Here is a 20,201-nt window from a genome sequence, read left to right on the forward strand (position 1 = left end):
CTAAGTCAAACATTATGTCTAATACAATAGTACAAGCCTAGCCCTAGATGTAGATCTAGCAAGCCTAAGTAATGGTCTGACCGTCCGTGATACTTTTTTTTCTTCCATCTGGTAGAACTTCAAGAGGTTCACCAAACTTATACACAGAATTTTGAAATTTTGACTAGAACAATTTTTATGCTAATTTATGCAAAATTTTGAATGGAAAGCTATACTTATGCTTAGTTTATGTGAAATTCATTCATAGATCACAAAAAATGCTTCCATGTCATTTCTTCATCAATTACTATTCTATATCCTCAATTTATGCCACCAATATAATTCACTACAGTCTCAAATGAGCTGAAATTAAAATTGTATTAAATTTCGTTGCGAGATGCCGGATGAGCTCCACATCATTGATGCTAGTTTAATACCGGTACTAAGTTTGTGTACCTATTATCTTTACTATCATTATGTAGGAGGAGGAGAACATCCAGTTGAACCACTGCACGAGATGGTGCTTGACTCCATTGCCCGGGAGGCCAAGAATGGCGTGATGGGCCCCGAGGAGGAGGCAGGATTCAGTTCTTCTCAAGTAAGTGAGATAACATATCTTTTCAATATAATTCATTACTTTTCATACAACCGTCTACAGAACATACACTGTGTCCGTCTGTTAACTTTTCTTTGTTATGTCATTACTTCAGTTTTATTCAACTTTGGCTCATATAATTTAGTGTGTATACTAGCATGATTTTGAGGTCAAAAGGTCAAAGGTCAAGTTGCCACCATCCACTATTTTTGTTGAACCAACCACTCCATTTTCCCTGTTACAGGTGGGCATATTATTTGCTCACCCCAGGGACACTTGTTCATAAGAATTTGTTTACAATGTCAGTGGATATGTCAAGTTAATAAACAGAAATTAACACCAGAATCCTCTCAATAGGGCTTGAAATAAGAAAATAAGGATTTTTTTCCTAATGACAACCAACGATGACTCAGAACTTTTATGCCACTCCCCCTCAAAATCTTTTTGGGGCCCATAGTGTTCTATTAGTCAACTGATTTTCTTAAAAGTGGTGTCATATTGATCAGGACAACAATTGCCTTCAATATGAGATATATATGTAAAACTTGTTTTTGAGATATCACATATTTATTGCCAGCTGAGTTCAGGAAATAATTGGAAAGAGTAATTTAATAGGGAATGGTTATTGCCCATTAAACAATTTTCCAAGGAAAAATGGTAAGGCATCGAGGCCAGTTTATAAAAAAAAGCATGAACTGTCATGATACATGTTGGCCTTGGACCTTTAAATTTTACATTCAAGGATAATTTTTTTCAAAAGTCTAATATTAAAATGTAAAGAGATTGACATCGATGCTGCACATAGCTGATGGCATAATGGAGGCAAGACAGGCAGGGATATTACATTAAATGTTTATTTAATAATTCTACCCTTTTAGAGCACAGAGGAGGACAACAATTCAGCCTTTAATATCCTGGACAGCTCGGCTTTCAAAATCTTGTGGAGCATGACCTCGAACCAAGAAGCACCAAGCAAAATGATCAAAACGACCAGCCCACTACAACAATCAATCAGCCCACGACGACAATCAACCAGCCCACGACGACAATTAACCAGCCCACTACAACAATCAACCAGCCCACGACGACAATTAACCAGCCCTCTACGACAAACAACCAGCCCGCAACGACAAACAACCAGCCCAATGCAGCAATCAACCAGCCCAATGCAACAATCAACCAGCTCCAGACAATCAACCAGCTCCAGACCATCAACCAGCTCCAGACCATCAACCAGCTCCAGACCATCAACCAGCTCCAGACCATCTGCAAGCCCCAAGCCATCAGCAACACTCCCAACAATTAGTGCGTCACAGCAACTCGTTAACCTTGATTCTGAACGTAATAATTTACTGAAGAAACAGAATGTGCTCTTAGAGCGGATTGCTGTTAGCTTGGAGCGATTGACAGACAATTATTCTGAATCTGCATAGATTTGTGTTAAGGCCCACTCCAGAAAAAAAGTTCATTAAATTAATTGATGCTTTAAGGCTAAAAAATAGAGTAAAAAATACGAATAAATCTAAGTTCATATAATATAACACAAAAGAACAAGTGGGGATATGACATCAATTTGCTCATTGAATATTTATGAAGACATGCCTAAAATTGTTTTACATGAATGCAAATCTTCAAAATGCCATAACTTTGATCAAATTTTCAGTGTTTTGTTTGTTTATTTTTTTTCTGTTTAAATCATGTTATTCTCATCCCCGAGTATACCTTTAAAAAATCACAGTAAAATAAACCAGCACAACGCTTATAATTTCCTTATTTCTTTAAAAACACATGACATTTTAAGAATATGAATAAAATACTATTGATCTTCATACTTCAAAACATGCTTTACTTAAGGTTGATCCTTTAAAATTGCAGCTTTAGAATTGAAACTATAAAATATATTTAATTTCAGTGATATCAAAAAAAATCCTTGCAGGGTCACAAGGTACAATTAAAACTTACAGTCGTTTCTTTGATGCCGTCTGCATCACATCATTTTTTTTCTTAATTTGGGAAAGTCACCCTTCAATTAACCTTTCTTAATGCAGGTTCAGAATAATTTTTTTGAAGTGTCTTCTACTATTCGCTCTAAGCTAACAGCAAATTGGGCCAGCTCATGAATCACAATTTGCATCTGCCTTATAATTTTTCATTCCAAATTATAATGTGTATTTCTTTCACTTGAAAATACAATTTACCATTGCAAACAGAATCTGTGTTTTGCAGTGTATATTTTCGATGACAAAACAAAATTTCCATTTGAGATACAATTTGAATTGAAGGAATTATATGCTTTCATAAACAGAAAAAAACCTACTTAGGTTAGTTTCAAGGTCCTTTAGAGAGAAGTTAGCTATCCTAAAAGAGAGAAGTTCACATTATTATTCGGAATTTAGACAATCAACTGGAGTAATCTAACATATCAAAAATGAGAGGCATATACATGAAAGTTCTGGATTCTAATGAAATTCTTTATTCACATCACAATCTCATGTTTATGCATCAAATGTGCGAACAATTTCTGCGCGTACTGCGATAGCTGCCAAGTCACGTACTCCTTGTTGTCTTACAACTTCTTCAATCTCATCTTGATGTGCTTCAACATCTCTCTCATCATGGTCTTGTCTCTCTCCGTACTGTTTAGAGATATTGTAGAGGACGCAACAGGCGGTAATGATGCGTTCTGCCCTCTCTGGTCTGATTTGCATTCCATGGCCGATGAGACATCTGAACTTGTTTTTTAACCTCCCATTGACCTGTTCGATGATGGCACGAGACTTGACTTGACTACTGCATGGTTGTGGAAAAAGCAAAACAGATCAAACATCAAATAAATTACAGCAAAATACTTTGCTGCTAGCAAAGAGTATTTGCTCTGATTTTGGTTTTCTGTGTACATACACCATTCCATCTGCCATGAATTTCAGTATTTTCATACTTTTTCAGATATTTTAAGCCAAAAAATCTGTCAGTGAATTCCTCTGAATTATTGAAAGCAATAAGAAATGTGTGTTATCCTATTGTTGAAATGTAAATCTTTCTGTAGATATTGTGATTGGTATTATTATCAAAGAGTTCTGAACAAGCGTCATGTGAAGTGATTTTATATATAGATCTGCACTTCAAGAAAGAATAGTATATCAAACTGCATCAAACATTGTGGATAGATATCTGAGTCATGATTCACAAAAGACAATCTTATTATGGCAACATCTATTTTGATAAGGCTCAACAGCCAATCAAAATCAAGAATTCATGGTGACAAAAAAGTTACCCTAGTTGAATATACCTCACAGATAAATCATCACCATCAAACGAGGCTTATTTTGAGACAATAATACTAAAGTTACGTTGAAAATAACGTCTTACTTGTTGTAAGCACGTTCAGCCTGTGATTGAGGGTTGAGAATAGGAGTCATCAGCCATGGGAGAAGGGGATAACCAGAATCTCCGAGCAAGATTCCCTTGAGTTGGCCATTCTGAAACTTGCGATGAAGTTTGCTTGTCTGTCAAATATTGAGGATGAGAAATGTTTAGACTGTTATAAGATGATTATTCATCTGCTACTTCTGTATATTTATCTCGTTTATAGAATAGTACAAGATTTTCTATTTGTTGGTGATTAGAGATGAAAAATTATCTTATCAATGACTGTTACTTGAGTATATATTCATGGGTGATTGATTTTGGTCAGAGTTTAGAATAGTATTTTCTATTTGTTGGTGATTAGAGAAGAAAAATCATCTTATCAATGACTGTTACTTGAGTAATATTCATGGGTGATTGATTTTGGTCAGAGTTTAAAGTGATTTGAATAATCACTTTGTCTAATTGAGAGCAATACAAGTTCATGTCTATGCTCTTTAAAGGTGGGTACTCTGGGTATCATTTATAAATTTCATTCACTCAAAACCAAAATTCTTTGATATTTGAAAGGACTTGGTCTATATTGATCTTTTGGGGATTCATTATCAGCAGAAAATTTTAGAAATTATACACTTGTACGTTGTATGACATTGAATGATTTTAAGTTGTTCAGGTATAGTCAACAGAAAATTAAAATTTATTTCATTTAGTAAGAAATCAACTTCTACTTTTCATGAAAGAATTTGATCCAATTACCTGTAGTATCCTGGAGTCATGGGTACTGCCCGGCCATCTGGCGATCACATTTGTGATCACAAAGTTTGAATCACAAACTAACTGTACATTCAGCGTGTACTTCCCTTTACGGTTTACATAAACATATTCATCTTCTCCGAGTGGACAGCCATGTAGTCCCACATGTGTGCAGTCGATTGCTCCAACAACTCGTGGAAACTGTGCAATTCGGTAGAAACCCTCTATAGCTTCAACCACAGCTCCGTCTGACTTTGGGAATTTGATGACCTGAAAAGAAAATTACCATGTTCTAAGTAAAAGGCACAGAATCACAACTACTATATTGAATTCATATAATATACGATACATGTATAATTATTTTTGTCAAGTAAATCCTCAAATTGTGCATTTAATATTGTAAATAATTTTTTTAAATAATATTTGAATGAATTGGGAATTAAATGTTTTTTAACTTTTAGATATGTATACTGTAAATATGAATATTCTATGTAATTGAATTGAATTTTGAATATTTTATGTAAAAAAGAACTACTAAGTGATTAATGAATTGAATGAATAAAAATGAATGATTCGCACATATCACATGTTCATCATGTAACATAGTACATTGTGCATTTAATATTGTAAAAAAAAAATTTTTCAAATAATATTTGAATGAATTGGGAATTAAGTGTATTTTAACTTTTAGATGTGTATACTGTAAATATGAATATTCTATGTAATTGAATTGAATTTTGAATATTTTATGTAAAAAAGAACTACTAAGTAATTAATGAATTGAATGAATAAAAATGAATGATTCGCACATATCACATGTTCATCATGTAACATAGTACATTGTGCATTTAATATTGTAAATAATTTTTTTTCAAATAATATTTGAATGAATTGGGAATTAAGTGTTTTTTAACTTTTAGATGTGTATACTGTAAATATGAATATTCTATGTAATTGAATTGAATTTTGAATATTTTATGTAAAAAAGAACTACTAAGTAATTAATGAATTGAATGAATAAAAACGAATGATTCGCACATATCACATGTTCATCATGTAACATAGTACATTGTGCATTTAATATTGTAAAAAAAAAAATTTTCAAATAATATTTGAATGAATTGGGAATTAAGTGTATTTTAACTTTTAGATGTGTATACTGTAAATATGAATATTCTATGTAATTGAATTGAATTTTGAATATTTTATGTAAAAAAGAACTACTAAGTAATTAATGAATTGAATGAATAAAAATGAATGATTCGCACATATCACATGTTCATCATGTAACATAGTACATTGTGCATTTAATATTGTAAATAATTTTTTTTCAAATAATATTTGAATGAATTGGGAATTAAGTGTTTTTTAACTTTTAGATGTGTATACTGTAAATATGAATATTCTATGTAATTGAATTGAATTTTGAATATTTTATGTAAAAAAGAACTACTAATTAATAAATTGAATGAATAAAAATGAATGATTCGCACATATCACATGTTCATCATGTAACATAGTACATTGTGCATTTAATATTGTAAAAAAAAAATTTTTCAAATAATATTTGAATGAATTGGGAATTAAGTGTATTTTAACTTTTAGATGTGTATACTGTAAATATGAATATTCTATGTAATTGAATTGAATTTTGAATATTTTATGTAAAAAAGAACTACTAAGTAATTAATGAATTGAATGAATAAAAATGAATGATTCGCACATATCACATGTTCATCATGTAACATAGTACATTGTGCATTTAATATTGTAAATAATTTTTTTTCAAATAATATTTGAATGAATTGGGAATTAAGTGTTTTTTAACTTTTAGATGTGTATACTGTAAATATGAATATTCTATGTAATTGAATTGAATTTTGAATATTTTATGTAAAAAAGAACTACTAAGTAATTAATGAATTGAATGAATAAAAACGAATGATTCGCACATATCACATGTTCATCATGTAACATAGTACATTGTGCATTTAATATTGTAAATAATTTTTTTTCAAATAATATTTGAATGAATTGGGAATTAAGTGTTTTTTAACTTTTAGATGTGTATACTGTAAATATGAATATTCTATGTAATTGAATTGAATTTTGAATATTTTATGTAAAAAAGAACTACTAAGTAATTAATGAATTGAATGAATAAAAATGAATGATTCGCACATATCACATGTTCATCATGTAACATAGTACATTGTGCATTTAATATTGTAAATAATTTTTTTTCAAATAATATTTGAATGAATTGGGAATTAAGTGTTTTTTAACTTTTAGATGTGTATACTGTAAATATGAATATTCTATGTAATTGAATTGAATTTTGAATATTTTATGTAAAAAAGAACTACTAAGTAATTAATGAATTGAATGAATAAAAATGAATGATTCGCACATATCACATGTTCATCATGTAACATAGTACATTGTGCATTTAATATTGTAAATAATTTTTTTTCAAATAATATTTGAATGAATTGGGAATTAAGTGTTTTTTAACTTTTAGATGTGTATACTGTAAATATGAATATTCTATGTAATTGAATTGAATTTTGAATATTTTATGCAAAAAAGAACTACTAAGTAATTAATGAATTGAATGAATAAAAATGAATGATTCGCACATATCACATGTTCATCATGTAACATAGTACATTGTGCATTTAATATTGTAAATAATTTTTTTTCAAATAATATTTGAATGAATTGGGAATTAAGTGTTTTTTAACTTTTAGATATGTATACTGTAAATATGAATATTCTATGTAATTGAATTGAATTTTGAATATTTTATGTAAAAAAGAACTACTAAGTGATTAATGAATTGAATGAATAAAAATGAATGATTCGCACATATCACATGTTCATCATGTAACATAGTACATTGTGCATTTAATATTGTAAATAATTTTTTTTCAAATAATATTTGAATGAATTGGGAATTAAGTGTTTTTTAACTTTTAGATATGTATACTGTAAATATGAATATTCTATGTAATTGAATTGAATTTTGAATATTTTATGTAAAAAAGAACTAAGTAATTAATGAATTGAATGAATAAAAGTGAATGATTCGCACATATCACATGTTCATCATGTAGCATAGTACATTTATGAGTTGAATGGATGTACATGGATATAAAATGTGTGAGAATGAGATCATCATTATATCGATTATATTGTGGATATTGAGGGTATGTTTGAAGTCACTTTGATTAGGACAAGTATTGGAAGAATTACAGGAGTCCCTTACAAGTAAATTGCTCAAGAAGGCTGCAGCCCTGCCTGATATAGAATTATGAAAGTAACAAAAGGTGCCCTATAAATTCAGTTGATTTGAAAGAATGCTAAATTGGATGTGAATAGTGACCACTGGATAATTAAACAAAAATCAAATGTAAGTTTGAATTTATAAGATAGAGAAATTTTTATCTAACTAGTTCATGATACAGGATAACTCCCAAAATTGGCTTGTCATTATTCACAGCCAGTCTGGATTTATTATCTGTTTAATATCACGAACAAGTATGTTGATCGCTGTTCATTTGTTGAGGGGGGGGGTGACCAAAAAATATTCCACTCTGTGAGAGATGATTTTTTTTCTTGAGTTTAGGGGGCAGTGATGTAACAATTGTAACAAAAAATTTCAGGGGTTAAGAGCAAATTTATCGACTGAAGGAATCCAAAAAAAATTGCTGTTTTCAAATATAATATATCTCCCACAGGTATCTTGATTGTGAAACATCTCATGGGGTCCAAGCCCCCCCCCCCCACCGAACACACCCACACATCTGCATGGCAGGGGAAGGAGGTGGGGAGTGGGTCGGAGGTACTTGAAACTAAACTATTATGTTAGCCCAAATTAATAGGTGGCTGCTTAATCAATAATGCGATCACGAAGCGTAATAGGTGGCTGCTTAATAATGCGATCACGAAGCGTGGGCTGCATTTTTTTTAATAAATTGCACTTCAAATTGACTATTTAGTTCTTAGTTCTTTTCCTTTTATACAACAATTGAGTACACAAATCTATAATGATATGATCATATACCCCTTCTTGATTCATCATATTACGATATGTTAGACCACAGATAGGCCCCCTACACCACTGGGCTTGAAAAATTCGTCGTATATAATTTCATTTAAAACATTGGTTTTAGCACCATTTCTAATTACTAAAATCTAGAAAGAAATGAGAATATAAAATATTGAACAAATAATAGTGGATATCAATATGAGCCATGAAATTAAAAAAAAAAAATTCTTGCTGAACCAAAAGTGGGGGAGGGGGGGGTGAGCTGATCATGCAAATAAAAAACACACAATCATTTGTTAATTTTGAACGCTATGGGGAGAAAATGGGTTCCGCGACTCAAATAAGTCCCCGATCCACGATTGCATCTGAATCAGGTCAACACACCACTCTTCCTCTTTCTCTCTTAAAACACGCCATCTATGCCCAACGATAGTAACTGTGGTCTGCTCGATATCTTCAAAAATGGTCTGCTAACGATGACAGACACCTTATTCAACAGTTTGTCATGATTTGGCAAAACCGTAACTGTCTCTTTTTATTAGACAATAATGAAACCACTTACCAAAAGTACAATATCGAATAATGATTTTTAAATGGCTAAATTAAGTTACTTACATGATTCTTGTGCCTGCACAAGGCGTCGGCGACACTATGCACACACCGGGACACGCTGGATCTGTGCACGCCATGAATAGTGCCTACACTGTCCAGCACTGCCCCGGTGGCGAAGAAGTTAAGTGCTATTAAAACTTGCAGACTGGCGGGTAGTGCATGATTACGCTCTGTTTGGTGTTCCAAACCATCTCCAACCATATCGACAATGGCTGTAGCGCCATGCCGGGAAAATCTGTATTTCTTGTAAAATTCTTCATCGGTGTAAGTATCCAGCGGATGTAGTCTGTCTCGAAAGACCCTGCCTACATTCTGAAGTTGCTCCTCCTCCTCCTCTAACTCAGCAATGTAAGCAGCCATCTTTGTTGTCAAGGAGTTATGTTTATGTCTTGTGTTTATGTCTTGATTTTAATCACGACATAAATTTATGTCATTCAAAGGGATTTATGTCATGATCTTATGTCATGATTTAAGACATAAAGCTTTATGCAACGGATTTATGTCATTATTTGTGTTTATGTCATGATTTATGCTATATGACGTAAATCGTGACATAAATCATGACATAAATCAATACATAAACTTTTATGCAACAGGGCCCTCTGTTTAAAAAGGGGAAAAGGGTGTTTTATTCAAGGAAATTTGTAAGATTCCATACATCAAATACCAATTTCCTGTAAGATTACGCAATTCGGTAAGATTACAGGTGTTCTCGAGACTCTGCTGCAGGAACTTCTTTTATTTTTTCTAACAGTGTGTATAATCACCAGGAGTTTCCAAGGTAGTGGTCACCTCCACGATGCGTATGATTCCGAAGCTTGATATATTCCCAGTTCCGTGGCCCTGAATAGAACACTCAACCAGTATGTCTTGGTCAGACTCATTGACATCAATCATAGTTAGACTATTTCCATGCTCAACAATGCGTTCATTGCTTTCACTATATAATTCTTTAGCAAGTGTTATATTCCAGGAATGTGTTGAATAGCCAGAGGAGCATACAAAGGATGCGTTTGATCCAGCTGCCACCTCATTGATGAAAGGGTCTACCCTGACTTTGCCATATTTCATGGTACATGGTTCAGTTGTAGTCAGAGAAGGATCGCTGCGAGATGAGGATCTGCATGTGACGTCTGTGGTGTCATTGGATGTAAACCTACTTATTATATGATCTTTGTAGGAAAGGGTGGTATTGTCTTTTAAAACTCCGTTACGCTCGATGTAAGCATCGCCTTCTTGCCCTGGTGCCCAAGAACACACGACTTCAAACTCAGTCCTTCTGTTTGCATTCCCTCTGTCCAATCGTAAGGACGGGAGAGATTGAATGACGCAAGTCGGTCTACGTATCACTGTAACCTCTGCTGACGCAAGTGAAATAAAGCTTCCACCAGGAGTGCATTCATACCCACATTCATAAATGCCAGAATCATCAGAAATAGTAACACGTTTTGTCACAAATCTGTACGTTTGCTCATCAGTTTTAAACTTTATTCTGTAAGAGGAAGAAATGTGTAAAATATTAGTATTGTTACTGATGGTTCGCCATTTCTCTAAGCCCGATGAACGTCTCCAAAGTATGTTGTGAGTATTGTTATCATTGACATCACAATCCAGGGTCACCCTCTCGCCCTCATATTGAGTCTTAGTTGCAGGCCCCTTTTCAAGAGTCGTGTCGCATGTATTGTTTTTTGTAATACTGGCTGTACTTCCGACCAATGTTTATGTCTCTGGTCTTGCTTGTATTAGAGAACTTAGGACGTTGCGAGGTGGTTGGTTGGTAAATCCACCTGGTGGCATTGTGGTTATGCATGAAGCAAGCGGCAAACAAAATATTCCTAGGAGGAAGTAAATTGCCGAATGTTCTTTAGCTGAATAGGTTCCCATGTTTGTCATCTGATTCCAGTTTCGCTGTGAAACTTTGTTCCTTTTTTGTGGAATGATCACGCTAACCGAACCACCATAAGCATGCAGATGGACAGCCTTAGATGCCACTGTTTGATATTTGAATGTCGCGCTGGCTGTTAGCTTCATCATGTTGATGCTGTTAGCCAACTGAGGTATTCACGATCTTGCTTATTTATATCAAACTTCCTCATCCTTAATTACACATCTCGAAAGCTGCTAATCATGAACAAGCTCATGTGCGTCAAGTTGATGTGAAAGTTTGATTTGAACAGGACTTTTTTGAAGCGCTTTCGAAAATAAAGTGCGATTAATTTGACATTAGAAAGATGTGTACAAAACAGAGGGAATATTGCAATTTTTAAATTCAACGTTAGTAGATTTTATGAAAAGTTTTTTTTTAAACGAGCGCTACAATTCTCACTGAACTTTATCCTACCATGTCTATTTAGCCCGGTGGTTGTTTAACGCCCGCCCCTTATTTCAACGTTTTTCGTGATAAATTTGTAACGCAAACAGATCGCACCTCAACGTATTATGACTTTTTCTACTTGCACAACTTCTAAGATCAAATATGCGATTCCGAAGTTACGTAACATTCCGTAACTGCATGTCAGACCCGAAAATGCTCAAAACGCGATTTCACGTGCAAATCCAATGCAAATTCTACATTTAGCCAAAATTCCTAAATGTATCCTTTTATATCCAAATCTATCAAAGAATAAGACTTTTGTAAATAATATCAAAATTTTGTTCGCTCGTTTTGCTTTCTCAAAACCCCGTCAAAATTTATGGCTCATTACGGCATTGACACATTTCACTTTTATCTTATCTGTTATAGTCTATCGCAAGATCAGGGCCCCGTCTTACAACGAGTTATGATTGATCCGATCAACCTCGAGTAGGCCTATATGGAAATCCATCCACGTCAAACAATTTTTTTTTCAGGAAATTTGCACAATGTATGTTGAAAACAAAAAAGAAGCAGACTGAATGTTTAAGTAAAAACTGTGAATGTATGAATATACACATGTACATCATATCTAGAAAATATTTTGAACAAACATGAGTTTTAGATGTTCACGTTCCTGGCTCTCCATAGTTGGGGTTCATCATATCAATCGCAACTCTTTGTAAGACGGGGCCAAGGTGTTCCTTTTTTATGGGATGACGTGTAATAGAGCTTTCATAACATTATATCATGGATGAATTGTTCGCAATATCATTAGAGTGATCCAATAAATAGTTGTTTTGTGATATTTACGTATTAATTGTCCAAAGAAGAGAGTTGTGCCATTGTGATATCACAGATCTTGTTTCCATTGGCAATAGAAAGATCTCCACATCTTTGTTGATCTCGGCATTCAAATTTTAATTAATTTCGTATTGCTTGTGAAATTGCATTCAAAGTTTCGTTGAGCTTCAGCTTATCCTTCAATTTTTCTGCTTTCGCACAACTTAATGCTCGAAGGGTCTCATTCTCCCTTAAAGCTTTTGCTTTCTCCATTGGTATCACGCCATTGCCAATAAGTTTTTAGTATCTGTACACATACATGTACACACACACACGGCCACACACACACCCGCATCAATTAATCAGGTTTATTCAAACATTTTCAATAGGATTTACAAACTGATTAAGTGCATTAGTTATTTATTGCCGCAACTTATTTCATCATATTGGAGACACATCATTTACACATGTATGAAAAAATTGAAAAAAAAAATGTGATTTCATGCAATAACATAAGAAAAAGGAAAGTAGGGATGTGACATCATCAGCCCATAATGAATATCCATAACGATGTGCACATGAGTGTTTTCACAAAATATTGATAAACTTTAAAATTCATTAACTTCGTTATTTTTTATCCGATTTTGAAGAAATTTTCAATATTTTGCTTTGTGAATTTTATCCTATTTATTGAGATATAAATATTTTCAGCCAAGACCATCCCTTTAAATCAGAATATTGAGACCAAAAATGGCGAGATTCTTTTATTTTCTTTATTTCGTACTATGCATGTCAACCTATTTTAATATCATCATACTCCATGTCTTACATAGTGTTATAGCTTTACATTCTTACACTTAAATTATTCATTCATAGTAAGTAAAAATTAAAACTGATTAGAAATCGTGTCAAATCATCTGCTTTGCAAAAAATACAAGTGTATACAACACACACATATTACCAATATAGGGCCTTCACTTTGGCATTTGGTGTTGAACATTTGATGCTAGTTGTATTTACAATTACAGAATTGTTACTGTCTCCATATAGGCCTACTTCGAGTATCTTGTGTTTCTATATGTTCATGGCCGTACACTGATTTTTTTTCTTAGCTGATCAAAACGCATAAATAAAATTCGAAGAAACTTGCAATTGAGGGAGCGAACCGACCGATCTTGGTATGAGGACGCTTTCGCATTTTCATTTTATAAAGAAATATGAAATTTACGGATTTGGTGGACACCTTTGGGTGAATAGTGTAATTTTTTAAGTACAATAATAAGTTTCTACATTTCGGGGCAACTGCCCCGTGCACCCCCCCCCCCCTCCTCCACATATGGCCATATACATGCCCTGACAAATGATACAATGTTCCTTTATACACGTTCAATTTGTTTTCTCTAATATGGAATAACTCCCTTACATGAGTACAAAAATATTACCATCACGACAATGATGTATGATATATATACAGATTGAACCACAAAAATTTCACGTGGTGAACTCTTAATTAAGAAAATGTGTTCGTGCATAAAGATTGAAATCAGCAAATACCAAGCTGGAAACATTTCCTTACAGTGGTATCATGATGTATTTTAAAACATATTCATATACCTAAATAACATATACATATTTTCACGAGTAGTATAAACAGCGCCTGCACGCCGGATGCCTCTTTTACTGCTCTATTTCCTTATTCGGAAGAGAGTTAGTACTTTATTTTTTTTCGTTTATATGAATATAAGATAATGCGCGTTAGACATAATCATGAAGAGAATTAAAAATCTACACCTTAACTCGTTACAACATCGATATACCACTGTTCCTATTTAGTGTTTTCTGTCTAGGATGTTAAAAGAATGATTATTTTGTACTGATGGGATCTTTTCATAAATAGTATCAATAGGTTTTATTTATCCTTTTAGTGATGTAACTCTGCCTTCACATCGGTTTGAAATCACATACTGGATCTTGAAATCCATCAGCCCCTGATGTTGAAATACGGAGGGCTATCTGATATTGCCTTCATTTCAACATAATCTTCAGGACCTTCAGGTTGTTCCGAACATTGGCTCGCATCAATGCCATTGGAGCTTATTAAGCGATGGTTGATCATTCCCGAGCAGAATGAGACCTCAGGTGAATCCTTATTCAAGATATCCCCGGCACAGGAGGATTGATGTGAATTCCCCTTAAGTTCGAAATATGTAGAAGTACAATTTTCGTAGTCATTTTCAATCCCGGAATACTGAGGGAATTCTTGAGGAAATGATTGTCCTCTGTTCATGTCTTCATAAGCTTGATAGGTATCACGGGTACTGTTGTTGCTGCTGATTTCTTTAGCCATTCCCCCATTAAATGGGGGAAGGTCTTTCAAGGCGTGGAGGCTTAGCGAGCTTTTTGGACACCTTGGCAAAGATCTTCTACGCAGATCAACATAAATATGTGGTATTGGTTGAGAATCCGATATTGTTGAATATTCCTCTTCGAGCCCATTAATCAATACATGCGGATTTCCTCTGGGATTCGAGCTCCTTGTCAGCCCCTTAGATATATCCATTAATTGATTCGATTTTGATTCAGCTCCTTTCGACTCATAGTCTGAAGAAAAAAAACCTTCGACCTCCGACGAAGTAGACATACATACACTTTTCAACCTGGACACCTCATTTCTGTCAATGTATCGATCCAAAGATATTGAGCATGGTGGTTCACTGCTAATGTCCGACGGATTTTGCTCTGGCGAGGTGTTTCGTTCATCATTTGTCATTCTGCCACTAACTTTGTGTTTAGCCTTTAGTTTGCTCTGAACGAATGATACGGAGATGAATAAAACAATGACAAATGTCAACGCGATTGCTACCACAGTTAGAACTATTACTATTTTATTGACAGGCTGAGTACGTTGTCCATTTGTTGTTATGTTTGTTGTCATGTGATTTGTGATAGAAGTTGTGGCTTTTACTTCTTCTTCGCCAATGGTTTTGTCGGTCATTTGTTCCTTATCATATTGGGAGGAGAATTGTTTAGATGGCATCTTAGTGTGTCCAGGGTGAGTTTTGGACACTTTGTTTTTCATGTTTATAGACTCTGGTATCCAACTTGTTCGCACGGCTGCTATACTAGTCTCATCAGACACGGTAGATTGGGTTTGGAATTCCGTAGTTGTTCCTTCGACAACGCGTAGAGCTCCATAACTTGACGAATTAACTCTGCCACCAAATATGTTAGGCCTCGTGAACTGGCACTCATATATCAAATCTCTTGCACGCTGGTAGACAGAGAATGTAACGTCGGGATAAAGCTTATGTTTATCAATGTTAACGGCAGATGTATTTCCATCGCACTTCACTATCCAGGAAAGCTCTTTTCTGCCATTTTCGTTGAGAATACACGTGATAACTGCAGTAGAACCGACAGCTACTTCAGACATGAATGGATCCACTCTTACCAATCTGGGTCTGCCATCCACACATGGCGTAGTCATAATTATTCTGGACGTATTGGTGTTAAGTGGTGATTTACAAGAAATATTAGCATCACTTGAACTCACCCGGGTGATGATACGATCAGGGAATTTTATATCACCATCGATTATTTCTCCATTAAGTTTTTTAAAGTAAGGATAGTGTACCGGACTGTAAGTCCAGGAACATATGACTTCAAATTCACGGTTCAAAGCAAAATCGACTGAAGAAGGCAGTCGGTGGATGACGCAAGTCGGTCTCCGTATAACTGTAACTTCTGCTGACGCAAGTGAAAAAAAGTTTCCGTCAGGAGCACATTCATACCCACATTCATAAATTCCAGAATCATCAGAAATATCAGCTTTTCTTATTACAAATCTGTACGTTTGCTTTTCAGAATCAAACTTTATTTTGTAAGAAGCAGAAGGTGTATACAAAATAGTAATGTTGTTACTGATGGTTCGCCAGTTTCCTAAACCCGATGAACGTCTCCAAAGAATGTTGTGATTATTGTTATCATTGACATCACAATCCAGAGTCACCTCCTCGCCCTCATATTGAGTCTTATTGGATGGTCCCTTTTCAAGAGTCGTGTTGCATGTGTTCTCTTTTGTAATACTGGCTGTGCTTCCGACGAAAGTTTGTGTCTCTGGTGTTGTTTGTAAAATAGAATTTAAGACAGTGCGAGATGGTTGGTTGGTAAATCCACCTGATGGCGTTGTGGTGATGCATGAAGCAAGCGGCAAACACAATACTCCTACCATGAAGTAAATTGCCGAACGTTCTTTAGCATGGGTTCCCATGTTTATCATCTTATTCCAGTTTATTTCTGTCCTTGAATGATTACGTTTAACAAACCATCAAGACAGATCATTGCAGATCGACAGCCTTCGATGTCACCGTCTAATATCTGAACGTCGTTGAAGTTATTAGTATGTTCATGGTGTTCAAATCAAACTTCCTCATCCCTAATTACACATCTCGAAAGTTGTTTATCGTAAACAAGCCCATTTGCCATGTTTGCACCAAGATGATAATGAATTTAATAGTACTTTTTAAAGTGCTTTCGAAAGTTAAGTACGATTAATTTGACATTAAATAGATATGTACAAAGTAAAGAAAATATTTGCACTTTTAAAATTCTCCGCTAGTAGATCAAATTTATGAAATGTTTGTAAGAACTAGCGCTAAAATCCTCACTGAACTTTACCCTATCCAGCCCGAGGGCCTTTTACCCCGCAACCCCCCCCCTCGACATCTTTCGTGATAAATCTGTAACGAAAAAATATCGCACCTGAAAATCGCACTTTGACATTTTTTTTTGTTGCTCAACTTTTAAGATCAAATTCGCGATTCCAAGGTTACGCAACATTTCGTAAGTTTGTCAGATCCAAAATTGCTCAAAACGTGATTTCATGTGCAAATCCAATGCAAATTCTGCATTTAGCCAAAATTCATACACGTATCTTTTTTTACTTGTAATGATTAAAACAATTGACTACATGTTATTCATGGCTAAAATAGTATCGCCGAGGATTTGCATATAAAAAACAATAAAGTCGAAAGACATAGAAATACATAAGAAATTTATGAAACAAAACAAAAAAACAAATATCTAAGAAAAAAAAATGGTCTCGCCATTTTTATCCAAAATAGATTTACTAATGATCCTTAAAAAAGTGTCCAGACCGAGATGCAGCAATTTTTTAGCGATGGTCAAGGAATTACAGCGAATTAATTAATTAAAAAAAACTTGAATAATTTTGGTACAATCAACTATCTGAAGGCCTGGTAACACCGCCCGAGCGTTGTTGGAGCGGTCGTGGAGCGGAAGTGAGAGAGGGTCGAATTTCGCTCACAAAATTGGGGAAAAAATCGAAAACAAAATAAAAACAATCGAAATCGAAAATGGTGAACGGTAGCGAGCGGTGATGATTTTTTCTCTCCGCTCCACGACCGCTCCAACAAAGCTCGGGCGGTGTATATCTTGAGCGTTGTTGGAGCGGTCGTGGAGCGGAGAGAAAAAATCATCACCGCTCGCCACCGTTCACCATTTTTGATTTCGATTGTTTTTTTTTTTTTTTCAAACATTTCCCCCAACTTTGTGAGCGAAATTCTACCCTCTCCCCTACCCCTCCACGACCGCTCCAACAACGCTCGGGCGGTGTGACCAGGCCTTAATGTGATACGACACGAGGGACGTTGTGCCAATTTTGGCACGATCGCGCAATCAACGATCAAGATTCCCCCCCCCCCCCCCGGCCTTCCCCCATACCCCCGGCTAATGTGGGACATTACGAGAAGAGGGACGTTGTGCCGATCAATGGTCGAGATCCCCCTCCAATACCCCAGGCTAATCAATTTCAAAATAGCCTGGGATATAATGTAGGGTTAAAAACCGGTTAATGTGAAGTCCTAAAACACATTCAAAGAGTTTCCTCTCGAGCAAACGTAATCTATAATGTGCTGTTATGAAAAAAATGCTTGTATCAAAAACTGGTACTTTTTATGCCAAATATTCTTGCGCAAACTATTCAATATTTACTTTCGAAGGCCCTAAGTTCTTGGGTATCTTGATCATAGCATCAGAGATTCCGAAAGCCTAAACTCTTCAATTGAAGTATTTTTAGAAGTCTTTATTGATCATGCAGTTAAACACATACGCATAATTTGGTATATAATCTGAAATACGTACATAATACACATTTTCATTTAAAAAAATAATAACAAATTAATTGCAATTAAGCAAAAGCATACAATTAGTCACAGAGTTATAATAGAGCGTAACTTTCAAAGAGTTTTTTTTTTAATTCAGATATCGTCCGCCACTGATTTCTTAAATCGTTTCTTCAAGTTGTGTTTACTCACTCATGCAAGGATGAGAAATCAATCGTGTCCTTTATACCAGGTGAAAGGGGGGATTCTAAGTTTTACATTGATAAGGTTTGTTTATTTCAATTTTGATTTCGTTATTAAGAATGACTGTTTCCTTTTTGTGGGACGCACTGTATTCATCTCTGTTTGTGCTTTTGAACTTCCTACTGTATTTCAAAGGACAATATCAAGGGAAAATCAACTCAGTTATATTTTAGACCATGCACTGGGATGGTGTTTGGCAATGTGACCATCTTTTTAGGCAGTTCAAGGGAAATCCAAATCTGCCATGAAATTCAGCACTTTATATTCCTTATGTTTCCCTATGTTTCACTGTTACTATATTATATACATGTGTCTGTGTGTATATATATATATATATATAGTCACGAAATGGGTCTCATTTCGTGTTAGGAAATTATCTTTGGTTGATTTATAATGTTTTTGTCGTAGCTGGCGATATTACATGTATGTTTCGACATTAATAATGACGTATATAGAATCATGAAAGTTATGCATGTTTTGAACCGTTTTTGTGTAATTACGATTTCCTGGAGATATTTAACTGATTCATTTGGTTATCACTAGCTTGATCTAAATAATTGCTTTAATTTGATATGTTATTTGTGCATATTCGGTTTCGGAGACTAAAGTTATAGCTGTTCTAAGATTGTAACAGAGGTTAACTATAACAGATATTGTATAATTAGTGTATAAGTACAGTAAGTTAATATATATGGAAAAAAGGAAAAAGAATATGTATATACATGTGTGTATATATATATATGTAGGTTATTTACTAATTCATGTCCACCTAACTTACAACCTTGATTTAACAATGCACCATTCCATTTATTAAAGCCCTCATTTTGGATGCCCCCATAAATTTCGAATCATCCGAACCTCCCCATATCAAATTTTATCACTTTTTATACAAAACAAAACAGACATACATGTATTTGATCATTTCACGGGAAAAGACTATATAACAGTTTATTTTTCTATTTCTTTTTCGAGTTTCAAGACTATAGAGTATCCCAAAGGGAGCCCCCTGTCTACACCGGAGAGACAGGACGATGTCTGGACGGTGTCGTTAGAAAGGACGGGATCATGCGGTAACCTGTAAGATACGATGGTCTTTATAATAATAATAATTAAAAAAAAAAGAAGGAGAGAAACGATTTTTTAAAGACACGTCGAAAAAAAAAAAATAATAGTTGGCCTAACGAGTTGGCGGTAATAGTCAAATATGACTGGTCGCCATTAATTTCCAACAAACAACAACAACATTCGTGAGGCTTTGCCGATGATCTGTTGAAATACGGCGCCCACGGGGTGCATTGCACGTGAAGTATGCAGATCGATTTG

At 34.5% G+C, this 20,201-nt stretch overlaps 2 protein-coding genes across 2 annotated transcripts; one reads left to right on the forward strand and one right to left on the reverse strand.

Moving 5' to 3' along the window:
- The first annotated feature begins 420 nt into the window (after positions 1-420).
- LOC121414881 (glycoprotein gp100-like) lies at positions 421-2,120 on the forward strand. Its single transcript, XM_041607931.1, has 2 exons — positions 421-577; positions 1,453-2,120. The coding sequence occupies exons 1-2, from the start codon at positions 497-499 to the stop codon at positions 2,005-2,007; spliced, it is 636 nt and encodes a 211-aa protein (XP_041463865.1). The 5' UTR covers positions 421-496; the 3' UTR covers positions 2,008-2,120.
- A 682-nt stretch (positions 2,121-2,802) lies between these two features.
- LOC121415403 (putative nuclease HARBI1) lies at positions 2,803-9,952 on the reverse strand. The gene is made up of 5 exons (XM_041608602.1): positions 9,343-9,952; positions 8,492-8,552; positions 4,697-4,963; positions 3,944-4,080; positions 2,803-3,364 (listed from the first exon to the last, which is right to left on the reverse strand). Exons 1-5 carry the CDS (start codon positions 9,714-9,716, stop codon positions 3,070-3,072), a joined length of 1,134 nt encoding a protein of 377 aa, XP_041464536.1. The 5' UTR covers positions 9,717-9,952; the 3' UTR covers positions 2,803-3,069.
- Positions 9,953-20,201: the final 10,249 nt, after the last annotated feature.

The sequence above is a fragment of the Lytechinus variegatus genome, chromosome 5, assembly GCF_018143015.1.
Source record: "Lytechinus variegatus isolate NC3 chromosome 5, Lvar_3.0, whole genome shotgun sequence".
In the NCBI taxonomy this organism is placed as follows: Eukaryota; Metazoa; Echinodermata; class Echinoidea; order Temnopleuroida; family Toxopneustidae; genus Lytechinus; species Lytechinus variegatus.